Source organism: Culex pipiens, chromosome 1 (genome assembly GCF_016801865.2).
Source record: "Culex pipiens pallens isolate TS chromosome 1, TS_CPP_V2, whole genome shotgun sequence".
Taxonomy (NCBI): Eukaryota; Metazoa; Arthropoda; class Insecta; order Diptera; family Culicidae; genus Culex; species Culex pipiens.
In genome coordinates this window covers 13,376,527-13,397,114 of record NC_068937.1, presented here as the reverse complement: position 1 = coordinate 13,397,114, position 20,588 = coordinate 13,376,527, and the positions used below count along the sequence as shown (strand labels likewise).

General features: G+C 30.7%; 1 protein-coding gene across 1 annotated transcript; it reads left to right on the top strand.

Moving 5' to 3' along the window:
* Positions 1-1,348: 1,348 nt before the first annotated feature.
* Positions 1,349-3,244, top strand: LOC120416257 (polyserase-2-like). Its single transcript, XM_039577960.2, has 3 exons — positions 1,349-2,339; positions 2,400-2,578; positions 2,635-3,244. Exons 1-3 carry the CDS (start codon positions 1,399-1,401, stop codon positions 3,009-3,011), a joined length of 1,497 nt encoding a protein of 498 aa, XP_039433894.1. The 5' UTR covers positions 1,349-1,398; the 3' UTR covers positions 3,012-3,244.
* The last annotated feature ends 17,344 nt before the right edge of the window (positions 3,245-20,588 follow it).

The following is a 20,588-nucleotide window of genomic DNA, read 5'->3' as shown; positions in this document are numbered from 1 at the left end:
GAACAAAAAAAAAAAACAAAATTGCTGGAAGATTTGCTTTTGTGGCGAAAATCGAATAGTTTTGGATAGGGCGTCCAATTTGCCCGGGTTTTGAATTTCCTGGGAAACGGGAAAAATATTTTTGAAATCCCGGGAATTCCTGGGATCCCGGGAAATTTTTAAACAGTTATAAAATCTATGTTTTCATTATATTTGTCGTGTTTTTCAATTTTTAATCATAAAATTAGCTCGATACTATTCATTCGTGATAAACTACACTTCAATCAAATAAAGATAGCAGTTTCTCGAAATTTTTTGTTCGTTTTTGTGTTTTAGTTTTGAAATGCACCAAATTTTCAAACTAAATATTTTTTTTATAAATACCATTTTTTTTAAATGACATGACAAGAAAATCTTTAAAAATCTTTTAAAATGTCTAAAATATCAAATTAAAAGACAACAAATAAAATTATACCAGTGAATATATTTCTTTTTGATAAGTTTAGACATTCAAATTATCTTAAAGTCACTACCGTCAACTAGGGAAAATCGGGACTACAGTCTGAATAGATACAGGACAAATACAGGAGATTTTAAAGTAGTTAATTTGGAGATCGATGTACTGATTGTTTTGTTCTCTTCCTGTTTTAACCGAAATCAATCAAAAAATCAAAACATTATGCAACAAAAATGACTGAAACAGCTGTCTTAATTCGATACATTCGTCTTGATTTGCCAAAAAAAATCATGAAAAATCATTTAAAACGATATTATTATTTTTAAGTTGAAATAAAAAAAATATATCATTTCAAAAATATATAAAATAAAATAGAAATTTTTTAAAGAGCTAGGCAATTTACTATTCAGTAAATTTTAACAATTTTCCTTTAGAAGTCAAATTAATGCTCATATATGCTTAATATTTTATTTTTATTTTTTATCGTTGATCAACACAACAAAATCTGAATTTCCAGGCAATTTTTTTTCTAATTTCGAAAATTCGCGGGACAAAATATAAAAAATCCCGGGAATTTTGTCCCGGAATTTCCCGGGATGTAAGCACTAGTCTTGGACAAATTGATCACTTTAAGTTTCAAAGTCGACCTTTTCCCCTGTAGAAGCGACCAATAAAAGTAGACTTTGAAACTATTTTATTGAATTTTTGCTCAATGGGGATTTAAAGCCCTTAGTTATCAGAAACGTGACGTTAGTGACGTCCAATTTTATTATTAAACACAAAAACATCGAAATTGGAGACTTAACTTAATGACCCATGCAGCGAGGGAATTCCTAAATTGAACGACTGTATGACGTCAGCCGCTTGGAAAGTCCAAATCGTTGGCGTCAATTGGTACTCGCAATTGGTACTCGACAGCAGTTTCGATCGAGAGTGACAAAGTGATCGTTCGCGTAGTCGGAATGAAATCCAGAGCAGCCGTAGTCGTGTTGCTGTTTCTAGTGGGGGAAGCCACTCCGCAGGAGCTTTGGTCCAAGTGCGGCCAACGGGCCTTCGCGGAGGTTCTCGATCATGGTGGTGGCCAGGACGCTGCTCCAGGACAGTGGCCGTGGTACGGGAGCGTTTTTCACTACCGAACTGATCGATCGATTGCGTTTGCGTGTGGTGGCACCTTAATAAGCCGTAATCACGTGCTAACAGTTGCGGTTTGCGTTATGGATGGGGCTGGATCTCTGCTCGGTAGCGGTGAAGTTATGGTTCGACTGGGAACTCATCACCAAAATGTGCTTCACTTTGGAAATGCTCGGTATCGCCGAGTGAAGTCAGTGCATCTACCAAAGGACGGAGAAATTGCAATTTTAAAGCTGACTGAAGACGTAAAGTTTAACAAATATGTACTCTCCATTTGTATGATGGTCCAGCCCTTCGATGATCAGAACGCAAAGCTTTTGGTTGGCTGGGGAGTCAACGGGGACGCGAATCAGTTGGGTTCCTACCTTGGAAACGATACCTGCCATTTCCGAAATGATCGGGCAAGCATCGGAGTCGCACTCCTCATGGGAGGTTGGTTTTTACAGTATTTCACCCACTGTTCTGGAGATGTGATTACGTTGAAAAGGTACGAGTCGTGGATTGCGAAAACTACAAACCTCATATATTTGCAAAAGCTGCGATCGGGGCAAGACTTCAACTCAACCCACCAATATCCGCAACTTCTGCCACGACGACACTGCGGAAAAGGGCTCATCGATGGGGAGAAAAGCACTCCCAATGCCACTCTATATGAATTTCCGTGGATTGCCAAATTGTTCAACCGAGCGTTGGGCTACAATTGCCTAGGAACGCTCATCAGCCATCGCTACGTGTTGACATCGGAAAATTGTATCAATTTCTACTTCATTCCGTAAGTACCTAGTTGCTTGATTTGTTCGCAAGAAGTGAAAGACTAACTTTTCATTTGCAGTGATTTAATAGTATTGGGTGAATACGACAACTTCCGAGAACCGGATTGCCAGCTGGAAGACCCGACCGATTGCGCACCTCCACTCAGACTGTACGAAGTTGACTACGTTGTTCGAAATCGTAACGATTATAGGTACCGAATTGATTTGATTCGTACAACGGAAAATGTCGCATTTGAAGGTTTGCATTTGTTGTAAAAGTGATTATAAAATTATCGATCAAAACATTTCTTACAGATCACATCCAACCCGTTTGCCTGCCACTGACTTCGGAACTCAAGCACCTCCGTCCGTCAGAGTATACAATTGCGGGTTGGAATAAAAATTCCAAAAATACCACAGGAATTATTCAGAAGGAAACGATTTACGCTGCAAGTTCAGCCGAGTGTCAAATTAATGAAGAGCACCTTCCAAACAACGTCTTATTGTACACCACAAGTCATGAGAACGTTGCAAATCGTACGTATTCCGGCGGACCAGTTGGAGCTGCTGTTCCTTCGAGTGGGAGGCGGTTTGTACAACTTGCGCTCGTCATCGGTCCCGTCGAACGTTGTGTGGTTGCCCTGGATATCGTTCCTTACATTGACTGGATTAGGGCGAACATGGTTGAGTAGAAGAAAAAAAACTAAATCCATCTATTTGGACATCATTTTCGTCTGTATTTTAATGATTCAGCTTCAAAACTTTTCGACCTTGAAAATTTGCCATGGACCTTGGACAACAACAACAAAAAGTAGCTTCCTACAAAAGAAATTAATTATAGTTGGCTGCTTTATTCCCGCTCAACGTGAAATGGAAACACAACAGGTAAAAAGCAGAAGCTTGCAAAACATAACTGAGAACTCAAGTGTAATAAATGGATGCTTTTCTGGCTTCGGAATTTGTTAGCGAAAGTTGTGAGCTTTGAAAAAAGTTGCTTTTTTATTTTATTTCCTTTGGAGAGATTTTAGCTCATGTGGAGACTTAATAAGATTTTTTTTTCTCTAATGTTCGCAACGAAATTTTAAAAGCATGAAAATTTAGGATTTTTGAAGTACGTTTTCGCAAACTAATGTTAAGATTTTTCTAAAAACAAAATTTAATACAGTTTTTGGAGACTTTTCGAATCGTTTTCGAGATTCTTTTGTAGACTGTTTTGACTACTTTTATAAAAACTTTTTTTGGTCCGTTTTAATTTTTTTTTGAATTGAAATGGTAACTTTGTTTGGAGATTTTTTAAGTCATTAAAATAAAAAATAAACTCTTTCGGAGACTTTTTTTCAAAAGACATAGATAAACATTTTTTTAGTTAATGGAGACTTTGAAGTGTTTAACATTCAGCCAATTTGCTCTTGCTGATTTTTTGAAAAAAAAAATCAAACTAATTTGGTAGATTTTTTAAAGATGAGTTTGAATTGTTTGTGAAGGCTATTTTAATGATTTTTATAGCAAATTATAATCCATTTTACACAATTCTTTAAAAGTAAAAAAAAATATTTGAAGATTTTACTGAAGGTCTAAAATTAAAAATACATATCTTTGGAAACTTTTTTCTCAGAAGGCAAAATGTTGAATAAATATTTGGACAACACCAGTTTACGGTATACTTTCAACATACTTATTTGTTATTTTTAAAAAGGCTTTCTTCTGGTAGCGAATTTTTAAGATTTTTAAAATCAAATTCAAAACCCGATTTGGAGACTTTTTTTTTAGCTTTTTTTATGCCTTTTTGGACAATTTTTTTATATCTTTTAAAATAAATTCTTTAAATAGAGGGTGGAGATCTTGAAGCCTCAGAAATAAAAAGATTTTTTGGAGACTTCTTCCAGTATTAGATGTTCTTATAAGAATCTTTTTTGTTAACTTTTAAAGGTTTTCTTTTGACAGCATTTTTTTAGAGTATCGTTCAGGTAGCCGTTTTTCAACTTTATAAGACTCTTGTGAAACACGTTTTTTAGAGACATGAGGATTTTTCCTGAAACTCCAATTGAGTTTTTTTTTATTCAAAAACCTTTCCTAAGAATTTTACATAGACTCACTTTTAAGACTTTTACTGGATCTTAATAGGGTAAAACAACTCGTTTGGAGACTTTTTTCAAGATTTTTTTCAAACTTGACTCACTTTGGAGACTTTTATTAGAAGCATTAAAAAGTACTCGACCGGAGACCCTTTTCAAGAACTTGACACACTTTGGAGACTTTTATAGGATTCTCATGAAGCGCTTATTGGAGACTTAAGGTGCCAACCTTCTCCTTTGGGGGCTTTTTTACGTGTCCAACAACATTTCTCAGTGACTCACTTTAGATACTTTTATAGTAGACTTACACGGCACTCGTCTTCTTTAAAAAAAATCCAAGAATCTTTACTGACTTTTGAAGACCTTTATTGAAGCCTATCCAAATAGTCGATTGGACAGTTTTTCCAAGTATTTCCTTAAAACTAACCCACACAGAATTCCTTGGTGACACACTTTGGAGACTTGTTTTGGAGACTCTTAAAAGGTACTCGTTTGAAGCCCCTGTTCAAGAATTTTCTCTAAGCTTGACTCATTTTGAAGACTCTTATTGGAGACTTATGGTAATAAGCTCCTTTGCAGAACCATACATCATTTTTCAGATTTTCATTATAACTTCTCTGACAAATTTCTCCGTGACTCACTCGTTGGAAAACCCTTTTTCTGAAATTTGACTCACTTTGGAGACTTTACAAAGGCTTTACATTATACTCGATCGGAGACCATTTTCAAGCATTTCTGTTTAGCTTGCCTCACATAACTTTACGGTCACTCACTTTGGAGACTCTTATTGGAGACTTTTCAAAATACGAGTTTCGAGGCTTTTGGAAAGAAAAGACTCATACATCATTTTTCAGATTTTCATTATAACTTCTCTCGTTGGAAAACTCCGTTTTCTCTAATTTGGCTCACTTTAGAGACTTTTATTGGAAGGCTTTACAAGATACTCATTTGAAGACTTTTTTTTTATAGAATTTCTGTTTAGCATGCCTTACAGATCTTTTCGGTGAGTCTTTGGAGACTCTTATTGGAGACTTTTCAAAATTGAGCTGATGACTCTTTTTGGAGACTTTAACAGGTTTCGTTTGGAGGCTCTTCTCAAGATTTTTTTTGTCAATATTGTCAAAATTGTCAAAATTGTCAAAATTGTCAAAATTGTCAAAATTGTCAAAATTGTCAAAATTGTCAAAATTGTCAAAATTGTCAAAATTGTCAAAATTGTCAAAATTGTCAAAATTGTCAAAATTGTCAAAATTGTCAAAATTGTCAAAATTGTCAAAATTGTCAAAATTGTCAAAATTGTCAAAATTGTCAAAATTGTCAAAATTGTCAGAATTGTCAAAATTGTCAAAATTGTCAAAATTGTCAAAATTGACAAAATTGTCAAAATTGTCAAAATTGTCAAAATTGACAAAATTGTCAAAATTGTCAAAATTGTCAAAATTGTCAAAATTGTCAAAATTGTCAAAATTGTCAAAATTGTCAAAATTGTCAAAATTGTCAAAATTGTCAAAAATGTCAAAATTGTCAAAATTGACAAAATTGACAAAATTGTCAAAATTGTCAAAATTGTCAAAATTGACAAAATTGTCAAAATTGTCAAAATTGTCAAAATTGTCAAAATTGTCAAATTGTCAAAATTGTCAAAATTGTCAAAATTGTCAAAATTGTCAAAATTGTCAAAATTGTCAAAATTGTCAAAATTGTCAAAATTGTCAAAATTGTCAAAATTGTCAAAATTGTCAAAATTGTCAAAATTGTCAAAATTGTCAAAATTGTCAAAATTGTCAAAATTGTCAAAATTGTCAAAATTGTCAAAATTGTCAAAATTGTCAAAATTGTCAAAATTGTCAAAATTGTCAAAATTGTCAAAATTGTCAAAATTGTCAAAATTGTCAAAATTGTCAAAATTGTCAAAATTGTCAAAATTGTCAAAATTGTCAAAATTGTCAGAATTGTCAAAATTGTCAGAATTGTCAAAATTGTCAAAATTGTCAAAATTGTCAAAATTGTCAAAATTGTCAAAATTGTCAAAATTGTCAAAATTGACAAAATTGTCAAAATTGTCAAAATTGTCAAAATTGTCAAAATTGTCAAAATTGTCAAAATTGTCAAAATTGTCAAAATTGTCAAAATTGTCAAAATTGACAAAATTGTCAAAATTGTCAAAATTGTCAAAAATGTCAAAATTGACAAAATTGTCAAAATTGTCAAAATTGTCAAAATTGTCAAAATTGTCAAAATTGTCAAAATTGTCAAAATTGTCAAAATTGTCAAAATTGTCAACATTGTCAACATTGTCAAAATTGTCAAAATTGTCAAAATTGTCAAAATTGTCAAAATTGTCAAAATTGTCAAAATTGTCAAAATTGTCAAAATTGTCAAAATTGTCAAAATTGTCAAAATTGTCAAAATTGTCAAAATTGTCAAAATTGTCAAAATTGTCAAAATTGTCAAAATTGTCAAAATTGTCAAAATTGTCAAAATTGTCAAAATTGTCAAAATTGTCAAAATTGTCAAAATTGTCAAAATTGTCAAAATTGTCAAAATTGTCAAAATTGTCAAAATTATCAAAATTGTCAAAATTGTCAAAATTGTCAAAATTGTCAAAATTGTCAAAATTGTCAAAATTGTCAAAATTGTCAAAATTGTCAAAATTGTCAAAATTGTCAAAATTGTCAAAATTGTCAAAATTGTCAAAATTGTCAAAATTGTCAAAATTGTCAAAATTGTCAAAATTGTCAAAATTGTCAAAATTGTCAAAATTGTCAAAATTGTCAAAATTGTCAAAATTGTCAGAATTGTCAAAATTGTCAGAATTGTCAAAATTGTCAAAATTGTCAAAATTGTCAAAATTGTCAAAATTGTCAAAATTGTCAAAATTGTCAAAATTGTCAAAATTGTCAAAATTGTCAAAATTGTCAAAATTGTCAAAATTGTCAAAATTGTCAAAATTGTCAAAATTGTCAAAATTGTCAAAATTGTCAAAATTGTCAAAATTGTCAAAATTGTCAAAATTGTCAAAATTGTCAAAATTGTCAAAATTGTCAAAATTGTCAAAATTGTACAAGTGGTTATGTTTCAGACATAACCAGAATGATAAAGAACATTGCTAGAAAGTTCAAAACAAAAATATATCTTTTTAGGAAGATTAAAAATGTGAGACTTTAACAGGTTCTCGTTTGGAGGCTCTTCTCAAGATTTTTTTTTTGTCAAAATTGTCAAAATTGTCAAAATTGTACAAGTGGTTATGTTTCAGACATAACCAGAATGATAAAGAACATTGCTAGAAAGTTCAAAACAAAAATATATCTTTTTAGGAAGATTAAAAATGTGAGACTTTAACAGGTTCTCGTTTGGAGGCTCTTCTCAAGATTTTTTTTTGTCAAAATTGTCAAAATTGTCAAAATTGTCAAAATTGTCAAAATTGTCAAAATTGTCAAAATTGTCAAAATTGTCAAAATTGTCAAAATTGTCAAAATTGTCAAAATTGTCAAAATTGTCAAAATTGTCAAAATTGTCAAAATTGTCAAAATTGTCAAAATTGTCAAAATTGTCAAAATTGTCAAAATTGTCAAAATTGTCAAAATTGTCAAAATTGTACAAGTGGTTATGTTTCAGACATAACCAGAATGATAAAGAACATTGCTAGAAAGTTCAAAACAAAAATATATCTTTTAAGGAAGATTAAAAATGTGAGACTTTAACAGGTTCTCGTTTGGAGGCTCTTCTCAAGATTTTTTTTTTTGTCAAAATTGTCAAAATTGTCAAAATTGTCAAAATTGTCAAAATTGTCAAAATTGTCAAAATTGTCAAAATTGTCAAAATTGTCAAAATTGTCAAAATTGTCAAAATTGTCAAAATTGTCAAAATTGTCAAAATTGTCAAAATTGTCAAAATTGTCAAAATTGTCAAAATTGTCAAAATTGTCAAAATTGTACAAGTGGTTATGTTTCAGACATAACCAGAATGATAAAGAACATTGCTAGAAAGTTCAAAACAAAAATATATCTTTTTAGGAAGATTAAAAATGTGAGACTTTAACAGGTTCTCGTTTGGAGGCTCTTCTCAAGATTTTTTTTTTTGTCAAAATTGTCAAAATTGTCAAAATTGTCAAAATTGTCAAAATTGTCAAAATTGTCAAAATTGTCAAAATTGTCAAAATTGTCAAAATTGTCAAAATTGTCAAAATTGTCAAAATTGTCAAAATTGTCAAAATTGTCAATATTGTCAAAATTGTCAAAATTGTCAAAATTGTCAAAATTGTCAAAATTGTCAAAATTGTCAAAATTGTCAAAATTGTCAAAATTGTCAAAATTGTCAAAATTGTCAAAATTGTCAAAATTGTCAAAATTGTCAAAATTGTCAAAATTGTACAAGTGGTTATGTTTCAGACATAACCAGAATGATAAAGAACATTGCTAGAAAGTTCAAAACAAAAATATATCTTTTTAGGAAGATTAAAAATGTGACGTAGATTTCTAGAATTAATTTTCAAAACAACCTATCCCTCATGGGTTTCCTATGCAGATAGGGCCTTTTGAAAATTTAATCGAGATTTGAATTTTCGATTAATTTCACAAATTTGCAATAAAATAGAATTAACTCGAATCTCTTCCTTCCAAAGTAACCGAGAGAAATTTCATTTTCGAGAAATAACTGATATCGAGTTCCATTTTTCCTTTACAATTCTTTTCATCTCAATGACCTTTGATCCTCCGTCGTTAGTCGTCCTGAGCAGAAACAACACAAACCTTTGCTGGAACCGCTCGGGAATAAAGCATTAACATCACACTTCTCGGATGCAAATAATGACAACAGAACAAGCGGATCGGATTCACGAAAAAAACCGGAAAACATTGCAAATGGTTTCGAGGACGGGACACGGTGGGGTTAAATTTTAGAAAAAAATGACTTTTCTTTTTTAATCAATCAAATTTGAAAAAAATTATAAGACCTTATGTCACCTCACTGTGAATAATTCAGTATCGAGTGGAAGAATGATTTACTGTTTTTCGCCGTGTCGTGTCAATGACTGTTTTCTGCGTACACAAAGAAGCTTGTTTTAGAAGGGGTTTGAGGGAATGGAGCATCACGATCCCTGCATAATAAATGATGTCACCGGGAATTGTGCTTTTTAACCCTTTGCTTCGAGGTAATAAAAAGAAAAAACGGAATTCAATCAAAGCTCATTTGCTTCCTTCGAGATGGAAGTTACGAATTTTCAATTATAGACCGTGAAAGACTGAGTATACTTTTCAATTTTTAATCGATCGTTTAAGAAATAGTCACAGTCAGATAAAAGAAATTCTACTATTCTAATGTTTAAAAAACCAAAGAGACTAAAATTTTTCTTTTGAAAATTCTCTCAAAAAATCAGGAAAAGTTCAAAAACAACACATATCAAAACAAACTTCTCACCAAACACTCTCAACTCGAAACTAACGAGCAAAAATTAAACATTTCCACCCTGAAAAATCCCAAACACAAAGTGCCACTGCAGCTTCGTATCAAAAACACCCAGAAAACAACAAAAAAACTGCAAACGTTGACGCTGCAAACAAAAATTGCAAAGTTTGCCTTCGAAAATAAAAATTCCACCACTCACCTGACCAAATTTAGCCCTTTGGGAGCAAACAAAAAAAACCTTGTGCATCGCCACCACCACCAAATGTGGGACGAAACTTTGCTTCCTTCTCGTTTATGACTGTTTTTGAGCCAGAAAAAAAAACGCAAACTGCACACCATTTTCCGAAAATTCGCAAAAGTTAATCTCATAAAATATTTCTTCCGCCGGCAGCGCGCGCGCTCACTAAAAAGTTTAAACTTTTCTCCCCGGGAAGGGGAGCGCAAGAAAAGTTTTTTTTCCTTTTTCCGCCACTCATTTATCTGAAAATGCACACCCAATCCCTTTTTTTTAGAGGGGGAGAAGGGGAAAAAGAAGTGAAGAAAAATAAGAAAGTCTAAAGAAAAATTCCCACGAGAAAGTGGCACTTTGCAGTTGGAAAAGATTGTGTTTACTGGTCAAGGAAGAAACTTTTCAAAATTGTAAGTTTTTCTCGCTTTTTCCAACTTCTTTGAATTTGTCACAAAAAAGAACTTATTCTGCACTCGAGATCGTCTCTAGGTCAATATTCCATTAATGGTCGATGTGCAAAAGTCAATGAAGTTATCGGGCAAATTTGACTAAAGCAAGTCAAAGAAAGAACGAAAGCGATGGGAAATTAATTGAAATCATACCGAGGCAGTCGTACGGCGAATCACTTTGTCGGGAAATTGGTTTGACCCGCGGGAAGTGCAATTTTCCAGCTTTCGTTGCCCTTTGTTGAAAGGAAGAGGGAAATTGCACTGCCTGCGAGATAAGATTGATGACAAAGCGCAAATTGGAGACTTTATATCGAGATGGAAAATTAATGAGGAAGTGTAGCTTGTGATTTGAAGCGAAATGAATCGAAATATTTATTGAAAAAAAAAATAAATAAACAAAAACCAAAGAAGCAAAAAAGCAAAAAAGCAAAAAAGCAAAAAAGCAAAAAAGCAAAAAAGCAAAAAAGCAAAAAAGCAAAAAAGCAAAAAAGCAAAAAAGCAAAAAAGCAAAAAAGCAAAAAAGCAAAAAAGCAAAAAAATTAAAAAGCTTAAAACAAAAACACCGCCGAGTCATGTAGCCTAGTGGTAACGCTTCCGCCTCGTAAGCGGTAGATCGGGGTTCAAATCCCGGCTCGGACCAACACAACTGGTGATCGTTTCTCTTCTAGATTCGATTGCTTAATAAAGGGAAGGTAGTGCATCGTCAAAAGCTGGACCTTATCAACGACACCTTAGGAAGGCGACCTATGGAATGTTAACATTCACCTTAACATGTTAACATTAGTTGAGTTTAAAACTGCCACTGAATCCGCTTTGTAAATGCCGGCCCCGATACTCTTCAAGGGTGTTCCCCTCAGGAACTGGGAAAGATTTACTACTTTACTTAAAACAAAACTCGTTTAAACCGATAAAAACGATACAAACTATTTAACGATACTAACAATAAAAACAATAAAAACGATAAAAACGATAAAAACGATAAAAACGACAAAAATGACAAAAACGACAAAAACGATAAAGACAATAAAGACAATAAAAACGATAAAACCGACAAAAACGATGGAAAACGATAAAAACGATAATGACGATAATAACGATAAAAAAGATAAAAATGATACAAACGAAACAACCGATAAAAATGACAAAAATGACAAAAATGACAAAAATGACAAAAATGACAAAAATGACAAAAATGACAAAAATGACAAAAATGACAAAAATGACAAAAATGACAAAAATGACAAAAATGACAAAAATGACAAAAATGACAAAAATGACAAAAATGACAAAAATGACAAAAATGACAAAAATGACAAAAATGACAAAAATGACAAAAATGACAAAAATGACAAAAATGACAAAAATGACAAAAATGACAAAAATGACAAAAATGACAAAATTGAAAAAAATGACAAAAATGACAAAAATGACAAAAATGACAAAAATGACAAAAATGACAAAAATGACAAAAATGACAAAAATGACAAAAATGACAAAAATGACAAAAATGACAAAAATGACAAAAATGACAAAAAATGACAAAAATGACAAAAATGACAAAAATGACAAAAATGACAAAAATGACAAAAATGACAAAAATGACAAAAATGACAAAAATGACAAAAATGACAAAAATGACAAAAATGACAAAAATGACAAAAATGACAAAAATGACAAAAATGACAAAAATGACAAAAATGACAAAAATGACAAAAATGACAAAAATGACAAAAATGACAAAAATGACAAAAATGACAAAAATGACAAAATTGACAAAAATGACAAAAATGACAAAAATGACAAAAATGACAAAAATGACAAAAATGACAAAAATGACAAAAATTACAAAAATTACAAAAATTACAAAAATGACAAAAATGACAAAAATGACAAAAATGACAAAAATGACAAAAATGACAAAAATGACAAAAATGACAAAAATGACAAAAATGACAAAAATGACAAAAATGACAAAAATGACAAAAATGACAAAAATGACAAAAATGACAAAAATGACAAAAATGACAAAAATGACAAAAATGACAAAAATGACAAAAATGACAAAAATGACAAAAATGACAAAAATGACAAAAATGACAAAAATGACAAAAATGACAAAAATGACAAAAATGACAAAAATGACAAAAATGACAAAAATGACAAATATGATAAATCATCGTTTTCCTTTTAAACGTTTTTATCGTTACGATTTAAGATAAAAACGATAAAAACGATAAAACGATAAAAACGATAGAAACGATAAAAACTATAAAAACGATTAAAACGATAAAAACGATAAAAACGATAGAGGATTTGTAGCAAAGCTAAAAGACACATGTCACCACCTATGAACAAATAGCGTAAACCTATGATTTTTCGAAAAAATGTGATTTTACCTTCAAAATCAACATTTTTATAAAACTTATGCCGAATTCGAATGAGAAAAATTATTTCCAACCATTTGGTGTACAACTTTCCAATATTTGTTTGATTTTTCTATTAGAAAATTGTAAATTTAGTAAAAGATAGTAATTTGAACTATTTGGCAACAAAGTCTGTCAAAAATCAATAAAAATTGTTAAATATACGTTAACAGATATGTTATCAACTATATCACTGTTTATTTCATTGATATATACGGGGAAACTCATTTTTTCGTGTTTCAAAACATGTTTTTAAAGGAAAAAGGTCACAAATTTTTGAGCGCCAAAAAAATGATGTTCATTATTTTAAAGCAAACAAAATTTCTCGTCTTTTGCAACCAGTATCATTAAGATTGATGCAGGGAACCATGAGAAATAAGCGATTTTGTTTTTCAATCCAGCAGAAAGGAATACGATTTTTGGCGCCACCTACATTTGAAACACAGTCGCGCTGCAAAATCTCAATAAAAACGATAAAAACGATAAAAATGAAAAAAAAGATAAAAACGATAACAACTTTAAAAACAATAAAACGATTAAAACGATAAAAACTATAAAATCGATAAAAAATAGAAAACACTAAAAAACGATAAAAACGATAAAACCGATAAAAATATAAAAACGACAAAAATGACAAAGACTACAAAAAAGACAAAAATGACAAAATGACAAAAAATGAAAAAAATTACAACTATGACAATTTGTCGTTTTCCTTTTTAACGTTATTATCGTTACGATTTACGATAAAAACAATAGAAACGATGAAAACGATATAAACGATATAAACGATAAAAACTATGAAAACGATTAAAACGATAAAAACGATAAAAACGACAAAAATGACAAAAATGACAAAAATGACAAAAATGACAAAAATGACAAAAATGACAAAAATGACAAAAATGACAAAAATGCCAAAAATGACAAAAATGACAAAAATGACAAGAATGACAAAAATGTCAAAAATGTCAAAAATGACAAAAATGAACAAAATGACAAAAATGACAAAAATGACAAAAATGACAAAAATGACAAAAATGACAAAAATGACAAAAATGATAAAAACGATTATTACGATTAATACGATTAAACAATTAAAACGATTAAAACGATTAAAACGATTAAAACGATTAAAACGATTAAAACGATTAAAACGATTAAAACGATTAAAACGATTAAAACGATTAAAACGATTAAAACGATTAAAACGATTAAAACGATTAAAACGATTAAAACGATTAAAACGATTAAAACGATTAATACGATTAAAACGATCAAAATGATCAAAACCTCTAAAACGATTAAAACGATTAAAACGATTAAAACGATTAAAACGATTGAAAGGATTAAAACGATCAAAACGATTAAAACGATTGAAAGGATTAAAACGATCAAAATTATCTAAACGAAATAATCGTTAAAAACGATTAAAACGATAAAAACGATGAAATGACAAAATTGACAAAATTGACAAAATTGACAAAATTGACAAAATTGACAAAATTGACAAAATTGACAAAATTGACAAAATTGACAAAATTGACAAAATTGACAAAATTGACAAAATTGACAAAATTGACAAAATTGACAAAATTGACAAAATTGACAAAATTGACAAAATTGACAAAATTGACAAAATTGACAAAATTGACAAAATTGACAAAATTGACAAAATTGACAAAATTGACAAAATTGACAAAATTGACAAAATTGACAAAATTGACAAAATTGACAAAATTGACAAAATTGACAAAATTGACAAAATTGACAAAATTGACAAAATTGACAAAATTGACAAAATTGACAAAATTGACAAAATTGACAAAATTGACAAAATTGACAAAATTGACAAAATTGACAAAATTGACAAAATTGACAAAATTGACAAAATTGACAAAATTGTCAAAATTGACAAAATTGACAAAATTGACAAAATTGACAAAATTGACAAAATTGACAAAATTGACAAAATTGACAAAATTGACAAAATTGACAAAATTGACAAAATTGACAAAATTGACAAAATTGACAAAATTGACAAAATTGACAAAATTGACAAAATTGACAAAATTGACAAAATTGACAAAATTGACAAAATTGACAAAATTGACAAAATTGACAAAATTGACAAAATTGACAAAATTGACAAAAATGACAAAAATGACAAAAATGACGAAAATGACAAAAATGACAAAAATGACAAAAATGACAAAAATGACAAAAATGACAAAAATGACAAAAATGACAAAAATGACAAAAATGACAAAAATGACAAAAATGACAAAAATGACAAAAATGACAAAAATGACAAAAATGACAAAAATGACAAAAATGACAAAAATGACAAAAATGACAAAAATGACAAAAATGACAAAATATTCAAAATTGTCATAATTGTCATAATTGTCAAAATTGTCAAAATTGTCAAAATTGTCAAAATTGTCAAAATTGTCAAAATTGTCAAAATTGTCAAAATTGTCAAAATTGTCAAAATTGTCAAAATTGTCAAAATTGTCAAAATTGTCAAAATTGTCATGTGAATGTGAATGTGATCAAAATTTTCAAAATTGGAGTGTTAAAAATCCAAATAATTTTCAAATTAAAATTCAATTTTGTTGAACACCTTGTGACATTGCAGACAAGTTTCAATCTTGTTATGTCTTGCACTCCTATACATCTAATCACCGCCAACACTTTGATAATTAAGAACGATCCTCAATTATGGCAATTAGTTTTCCTCATTCAGTGAATATCTCTTTCTGTGGGACCAGAAGGACCCCTTCACACAGACGCCACAAGTACACACTTCAATCAAAGCCTGTGTCACTCGTCCCCACAGATCTCAACGTGTACGTGTCACATTCCGAGAAAGAAGGAACAAGATTTGCACATCCCAGTTGAAACGAAACGACATCTCCGTTAACCACTACATGGGCACCCCCCTTGACAGTTGAAGAGACAAGCGTCCTTTAGCGTTCACGTGTCAATCGATGGAGGCACTTTGAGAAAGTTGCAAATTTGTGTGCTAGTCGCCACTAGATGTCGCTGTCACTAGATGTCACTGTTTTTTTTCTCAAACAACTTTGTTTCGATTCCGGGTCGGCCACAAATCCGGCCCTCATTTGAATGTGATTAAAATGTACCTTTTGCTTGTATCTTTGTCCTAATCTTGTCCACCCTCCGGAGGGGCCTCAACTCAATTTGATAGCCCCTCGAATGGGATATTCGGATTACGTGCCATGTCGAACATATCGGGGGAGAGCTTGGAGGTTTGAAACAACAAACTCCCTGGTTGTGGAACGTTCTGGTAGAACCCCGGGATGATGTTTATCTAGGCTCGGAATTTTGCTCTTCGAACAACTATCTAGAGCTGGGTTGTTGAAGAGCATTAGGGAAGGGGGCAGATTTCCTGCACTAATCCACTACGATGGCTAGTGAGAGACCTGCTAAAACGAGTGTGTGTGGGTGGTTGTGTTATGAACTAGCGTAAGTTATTCAGAGTGGAATGTTTTGGCCTGGAGCATGCAAATCTGGCTCCGGTACAACGATCTGGATAATAGCTGGAAATTTCCATCGAAACCGGGGGTACACCAGGTATAAAATTGTATCGACAAACATGTTTTTTGGAAATCTGTGGAAAATTGGCCATCCTGCAGAAGCGAGGCGCTTGTTTGCAGCAGCTATGTGAATTGGATACAAATTTCGAACATTCTTGCTTTTCAATAAAGGCTCGCTTTTGTGGTGCAATGCACAAAAAGTGCCGGAACATTTGCGGTACGTGTTTCGTGGAGCTTTGCTGGAGGGTATTTGAAGAGCTTACCTGTTTGCCGATTTGTTGGATTTAAATTTGAATTGAAATTTCCAGAAATATCCACAATCTAATAATAAAGACAGTGACTTGCACTACTCTCCACCAGATGTCGTTGCTTCGTTACCACGCACTTGCATGCAAGTTCCTCTACAAGGCGATTCACCACTAGATGTCGCCACCTTATGTCCTCCCAAATCAGCAAAGTCAACAGAAGTTCATTTCCGACCCTAATTCCTGATCCCCCGGAAGCCATATGATAACGCTAATAAAAATTCTCGTGTCGTCCACCGCCAAAATCGCATATTGCCACAATGTTGTTAGAGTTTTTTGCTTCATCCACTTGCCATCATCGACAGTGTCCCGAAGTCATCCTGCGCGCGACCACACCACAAGAAAAAAAAATAATCCAAAACATCCCCGCAGTCAGCGGCCGAAATTAGTGGAGCTGATTGTGTCGTCGGTGGCTCGTTGATTGGAATTCTCTCTCCCTACCCCGGATTTTCGGTTCAGGGTTTAGTTTCAGCAAAAGGTCCACCCACAATTGCCACACCGGAATGTGCCGCAGGACGTCACGTGTTTATTTTGATGATTATGGAAGCGTGGAGCAGGGTCCTGCAGATGTTCGAGGGACAGTTGTTCTTTGCGGGAAAATTTGGCGGAATTGTTTTGGAATTGACGGTTTTCACCAAGGCACTTGACGGTACCGGTGCTCACGCCGCTGCAAAAGTGACAGGCAGTGACGTGACGGCAAGGGGTACCATTTTGACAGAAAACACTTTAGGCACTGCTGCAATGCACTGGAATTCACTGAAACTTACCTGAAAACACTCCGAAAACATAGAATCACAATCATTTAATTTTGTACTTACCTCTTCAAATTTCATCAACTTTACTCGGTGAGATGAGAAATTTGACGTCCGTAATTGAAGAACTATTATCCAACCATTAACACAGCACTCAACAAACCTCAAACCTTATAGCTTTTTTTCATGTTTTACTTACCTTATCAAATTTATCATAATTAATTGGCTCGAATGGGGAATTTGAAGTCCGTAATTGAGGTCACCTAAGCAAGTTTCCACCAAAACTGGAAATAAATTTAATTTGTTTGGTTTGATTTTGCTCAAATATTTTGGGGGGCCTTTCCAATGACCAAAGAAGCCATTTTGTGTCATTGGTTTACCCATAAATTGTATAGAGCTTTATACAATTTTTGCAGCTGTTCATTCAAAATCCATACTAAATCTTAAAAAGCTGTTACTTTTGAAGGAATTTTCTGATCGATTTGGTCTTTTCGGAAAAGTTGTAGGTATTGAAGAGGGGTTTTTTTTAAATCCAGAAAAAATAGGTACGGGTAAAACAATCTAGATTATTGAATTGAAAAACAAATTTTCACGAAAAATCATTTTTATTTTATTTTATTTATTTCGTAGTAAATCTACTGAAGGAAAAAAGTTTCAAAATAACCTTCGAAGTAGGTTAAAATTCAATATCAAACAATCGGTATGTTTAATTTTTAGATTTTTATTTGTTTTATGTGACAAAACAACTTTTTTTGACAAATTTATTTAGACATAAATATCTATTTAGAAAAAAAAACAACACAATTATTTCACAAAAATCATTGCTCGGCAGGCAATTTTTCTCCATACTTCTTTATGGCTCAAAAGTTGCGGTTTTTGTCCCTTAAAACATATCAAAACAACATTAAAAAAATAAAGCGTGGATTTTTCAAAATTGATTGAAAATCTTAAAAAATATACATAAATAGATTAACAGAGCATATCAGGTTTTGCACGGAATTTTAGTTCTAATTTAAGGTTATTTTTTTATTTAAAAATATTTTTTTCAATTTTTAATTTCAAAACAGTTATTTTTATTCTATCGACAATTATATTTTTAACAGAAAAAACGAAAACTGATCAAATGGCGATGTTTCAAATAATTATATTAATGTTCATAACTTCAATGTTTTTTTTTAATTTTATAAAAAATACAATCGTTTAATAAAAATAAAAATAATCGATAGTAGAAATTTCATATGCGCTCAAAACAGCTTTTTTTATTTTCATTTTCATCATTTTTTATTTATAAAACCAACTGAAAACTAATATTTAGCGTCAAAGAGAGCTAAAATCAGTTTACACGAAGAGGATATATTGATTTGAAAAGTTCTATTTTTTTTTATCAAAAAATTTAATTTTTGAAATCCCCACCACATAGCTAAAACCACCAACCAAATAAAAACAAAAATGTCTTATTATTTAAGCCTTTAATGCTCCTAACCAATTTTGTACTATTTTTTAATTTAGAATTTCAACCCTCGTATGGAATTTCTACATGATTAAGAAAACAAAAAAATATAATATTCGAAACAAACAAACAACAATTATTTTTGAAAATTTAACTTTGATTTTTATTTAGTAAATAAAATTAAAATTTAGACTGGGACTTTAAAAAATCTAAGTGACATTTTATTTTAAGCTGTTAAAAAAATCATTTTTCTATAAATAATAACAATGCACCGGAAAAAAAATAATTCCAAAAGCCAAAATTGAAAAAAATGATTCTAAAATTTAAAAAAAAATCATTCATTAAATCAACAACTGAAAAAATTTCGAGTTTTTGATTGTTTTCTGAAATAATCATGTTTTTATAAATAAAATAGATTGTAGATTGTAAATTTTTTGAAGTGTTTTAGTAATTCTTTTTTTATTACCATTTTTTTATTTATTTTTTTTTTACTTTTACCAGTCTTACTTATTTTTATAAAACCATCAAAAAAACAGGTAATTTTCGTCCAAGAAAGCGAAAATCGGTATTCACGAAAATTAAATATTGATTTGAAATAAAATTAATTTTTAAATCGAAAATTAAAATTGTTGTTATCACGCTCACTTAGCTAGAACCACTCTAATGTCCAAGTAAAAAGATAGTGTCTTTTAATTTGGGACGAGGGCCCTCCAACCCAATTTAAATTTTGAGTTTTAACTTTCATAACATCCATTGCTCCACAAAATTTCAAAACTCCAAAACTTATTTTTTTAAATTATAGTTTGATTTATTTTTTATTATCAAATTATTTTTTTTGCTAGAGCTCTAATAAATCTAACAGACATTTTATGGTAAGTAAGAAAAATAATCTTATTTCTAAAAACAATAGCAAATGTCAGGACTCTAAAAAACAATAGAAAACAATATCCAAAGCAAAAATAAAAAAAAACGTGTTAAAAAAACTAAAAGGTTTTAAAATCAGCAATTGAAAAAAAACTTAAATGTTTTAAAATCAGCAATTTAAAAAAAAACCTTCTTTTTAATAATTTTTGGAATTTGAAAATTTTTAAATAAGATTTTTTGATTTTTTTAGCTAAAATAATCTATTTTTGTTAGGTTTTTGGATTTTGAAAAAATGAAAATTTTATGAACTACCGAATTCAGAAATGTTTTGCGCTGTTAAAATTTGGGATTTCGAAATTGATGAATTTTAAATTTAAATTGTATTTCAATTTATTAAACAATTATTCCAACCAACATCGATCTTCAAATCTAAAAATTGTTGTGGTGCAGATAAAACTCTATGTATTTAAAATTGTAGATTAAGGAGATTTTAGAAGAAACTTAATTATAGTTGATTGATTTCTCCTATTTTATAAACGACAATAAAACAAGGAAAGGTTTTTACCTTTTCAACCAAATTTTTAAAGCTTGAACCAAAAATAAAACTTTTTTTTGTTATTAAATTCATAAATTATAGATACTTTTTGAAGAATTTGAGATTGTTTGAAGTTTTTAAAAATAATTCAATCATGGGAAAAAATCTAAAACTAGACTATGGTAAAACAATTATTTTAAACTTTTCGTGTCGCCCTCCGCCCT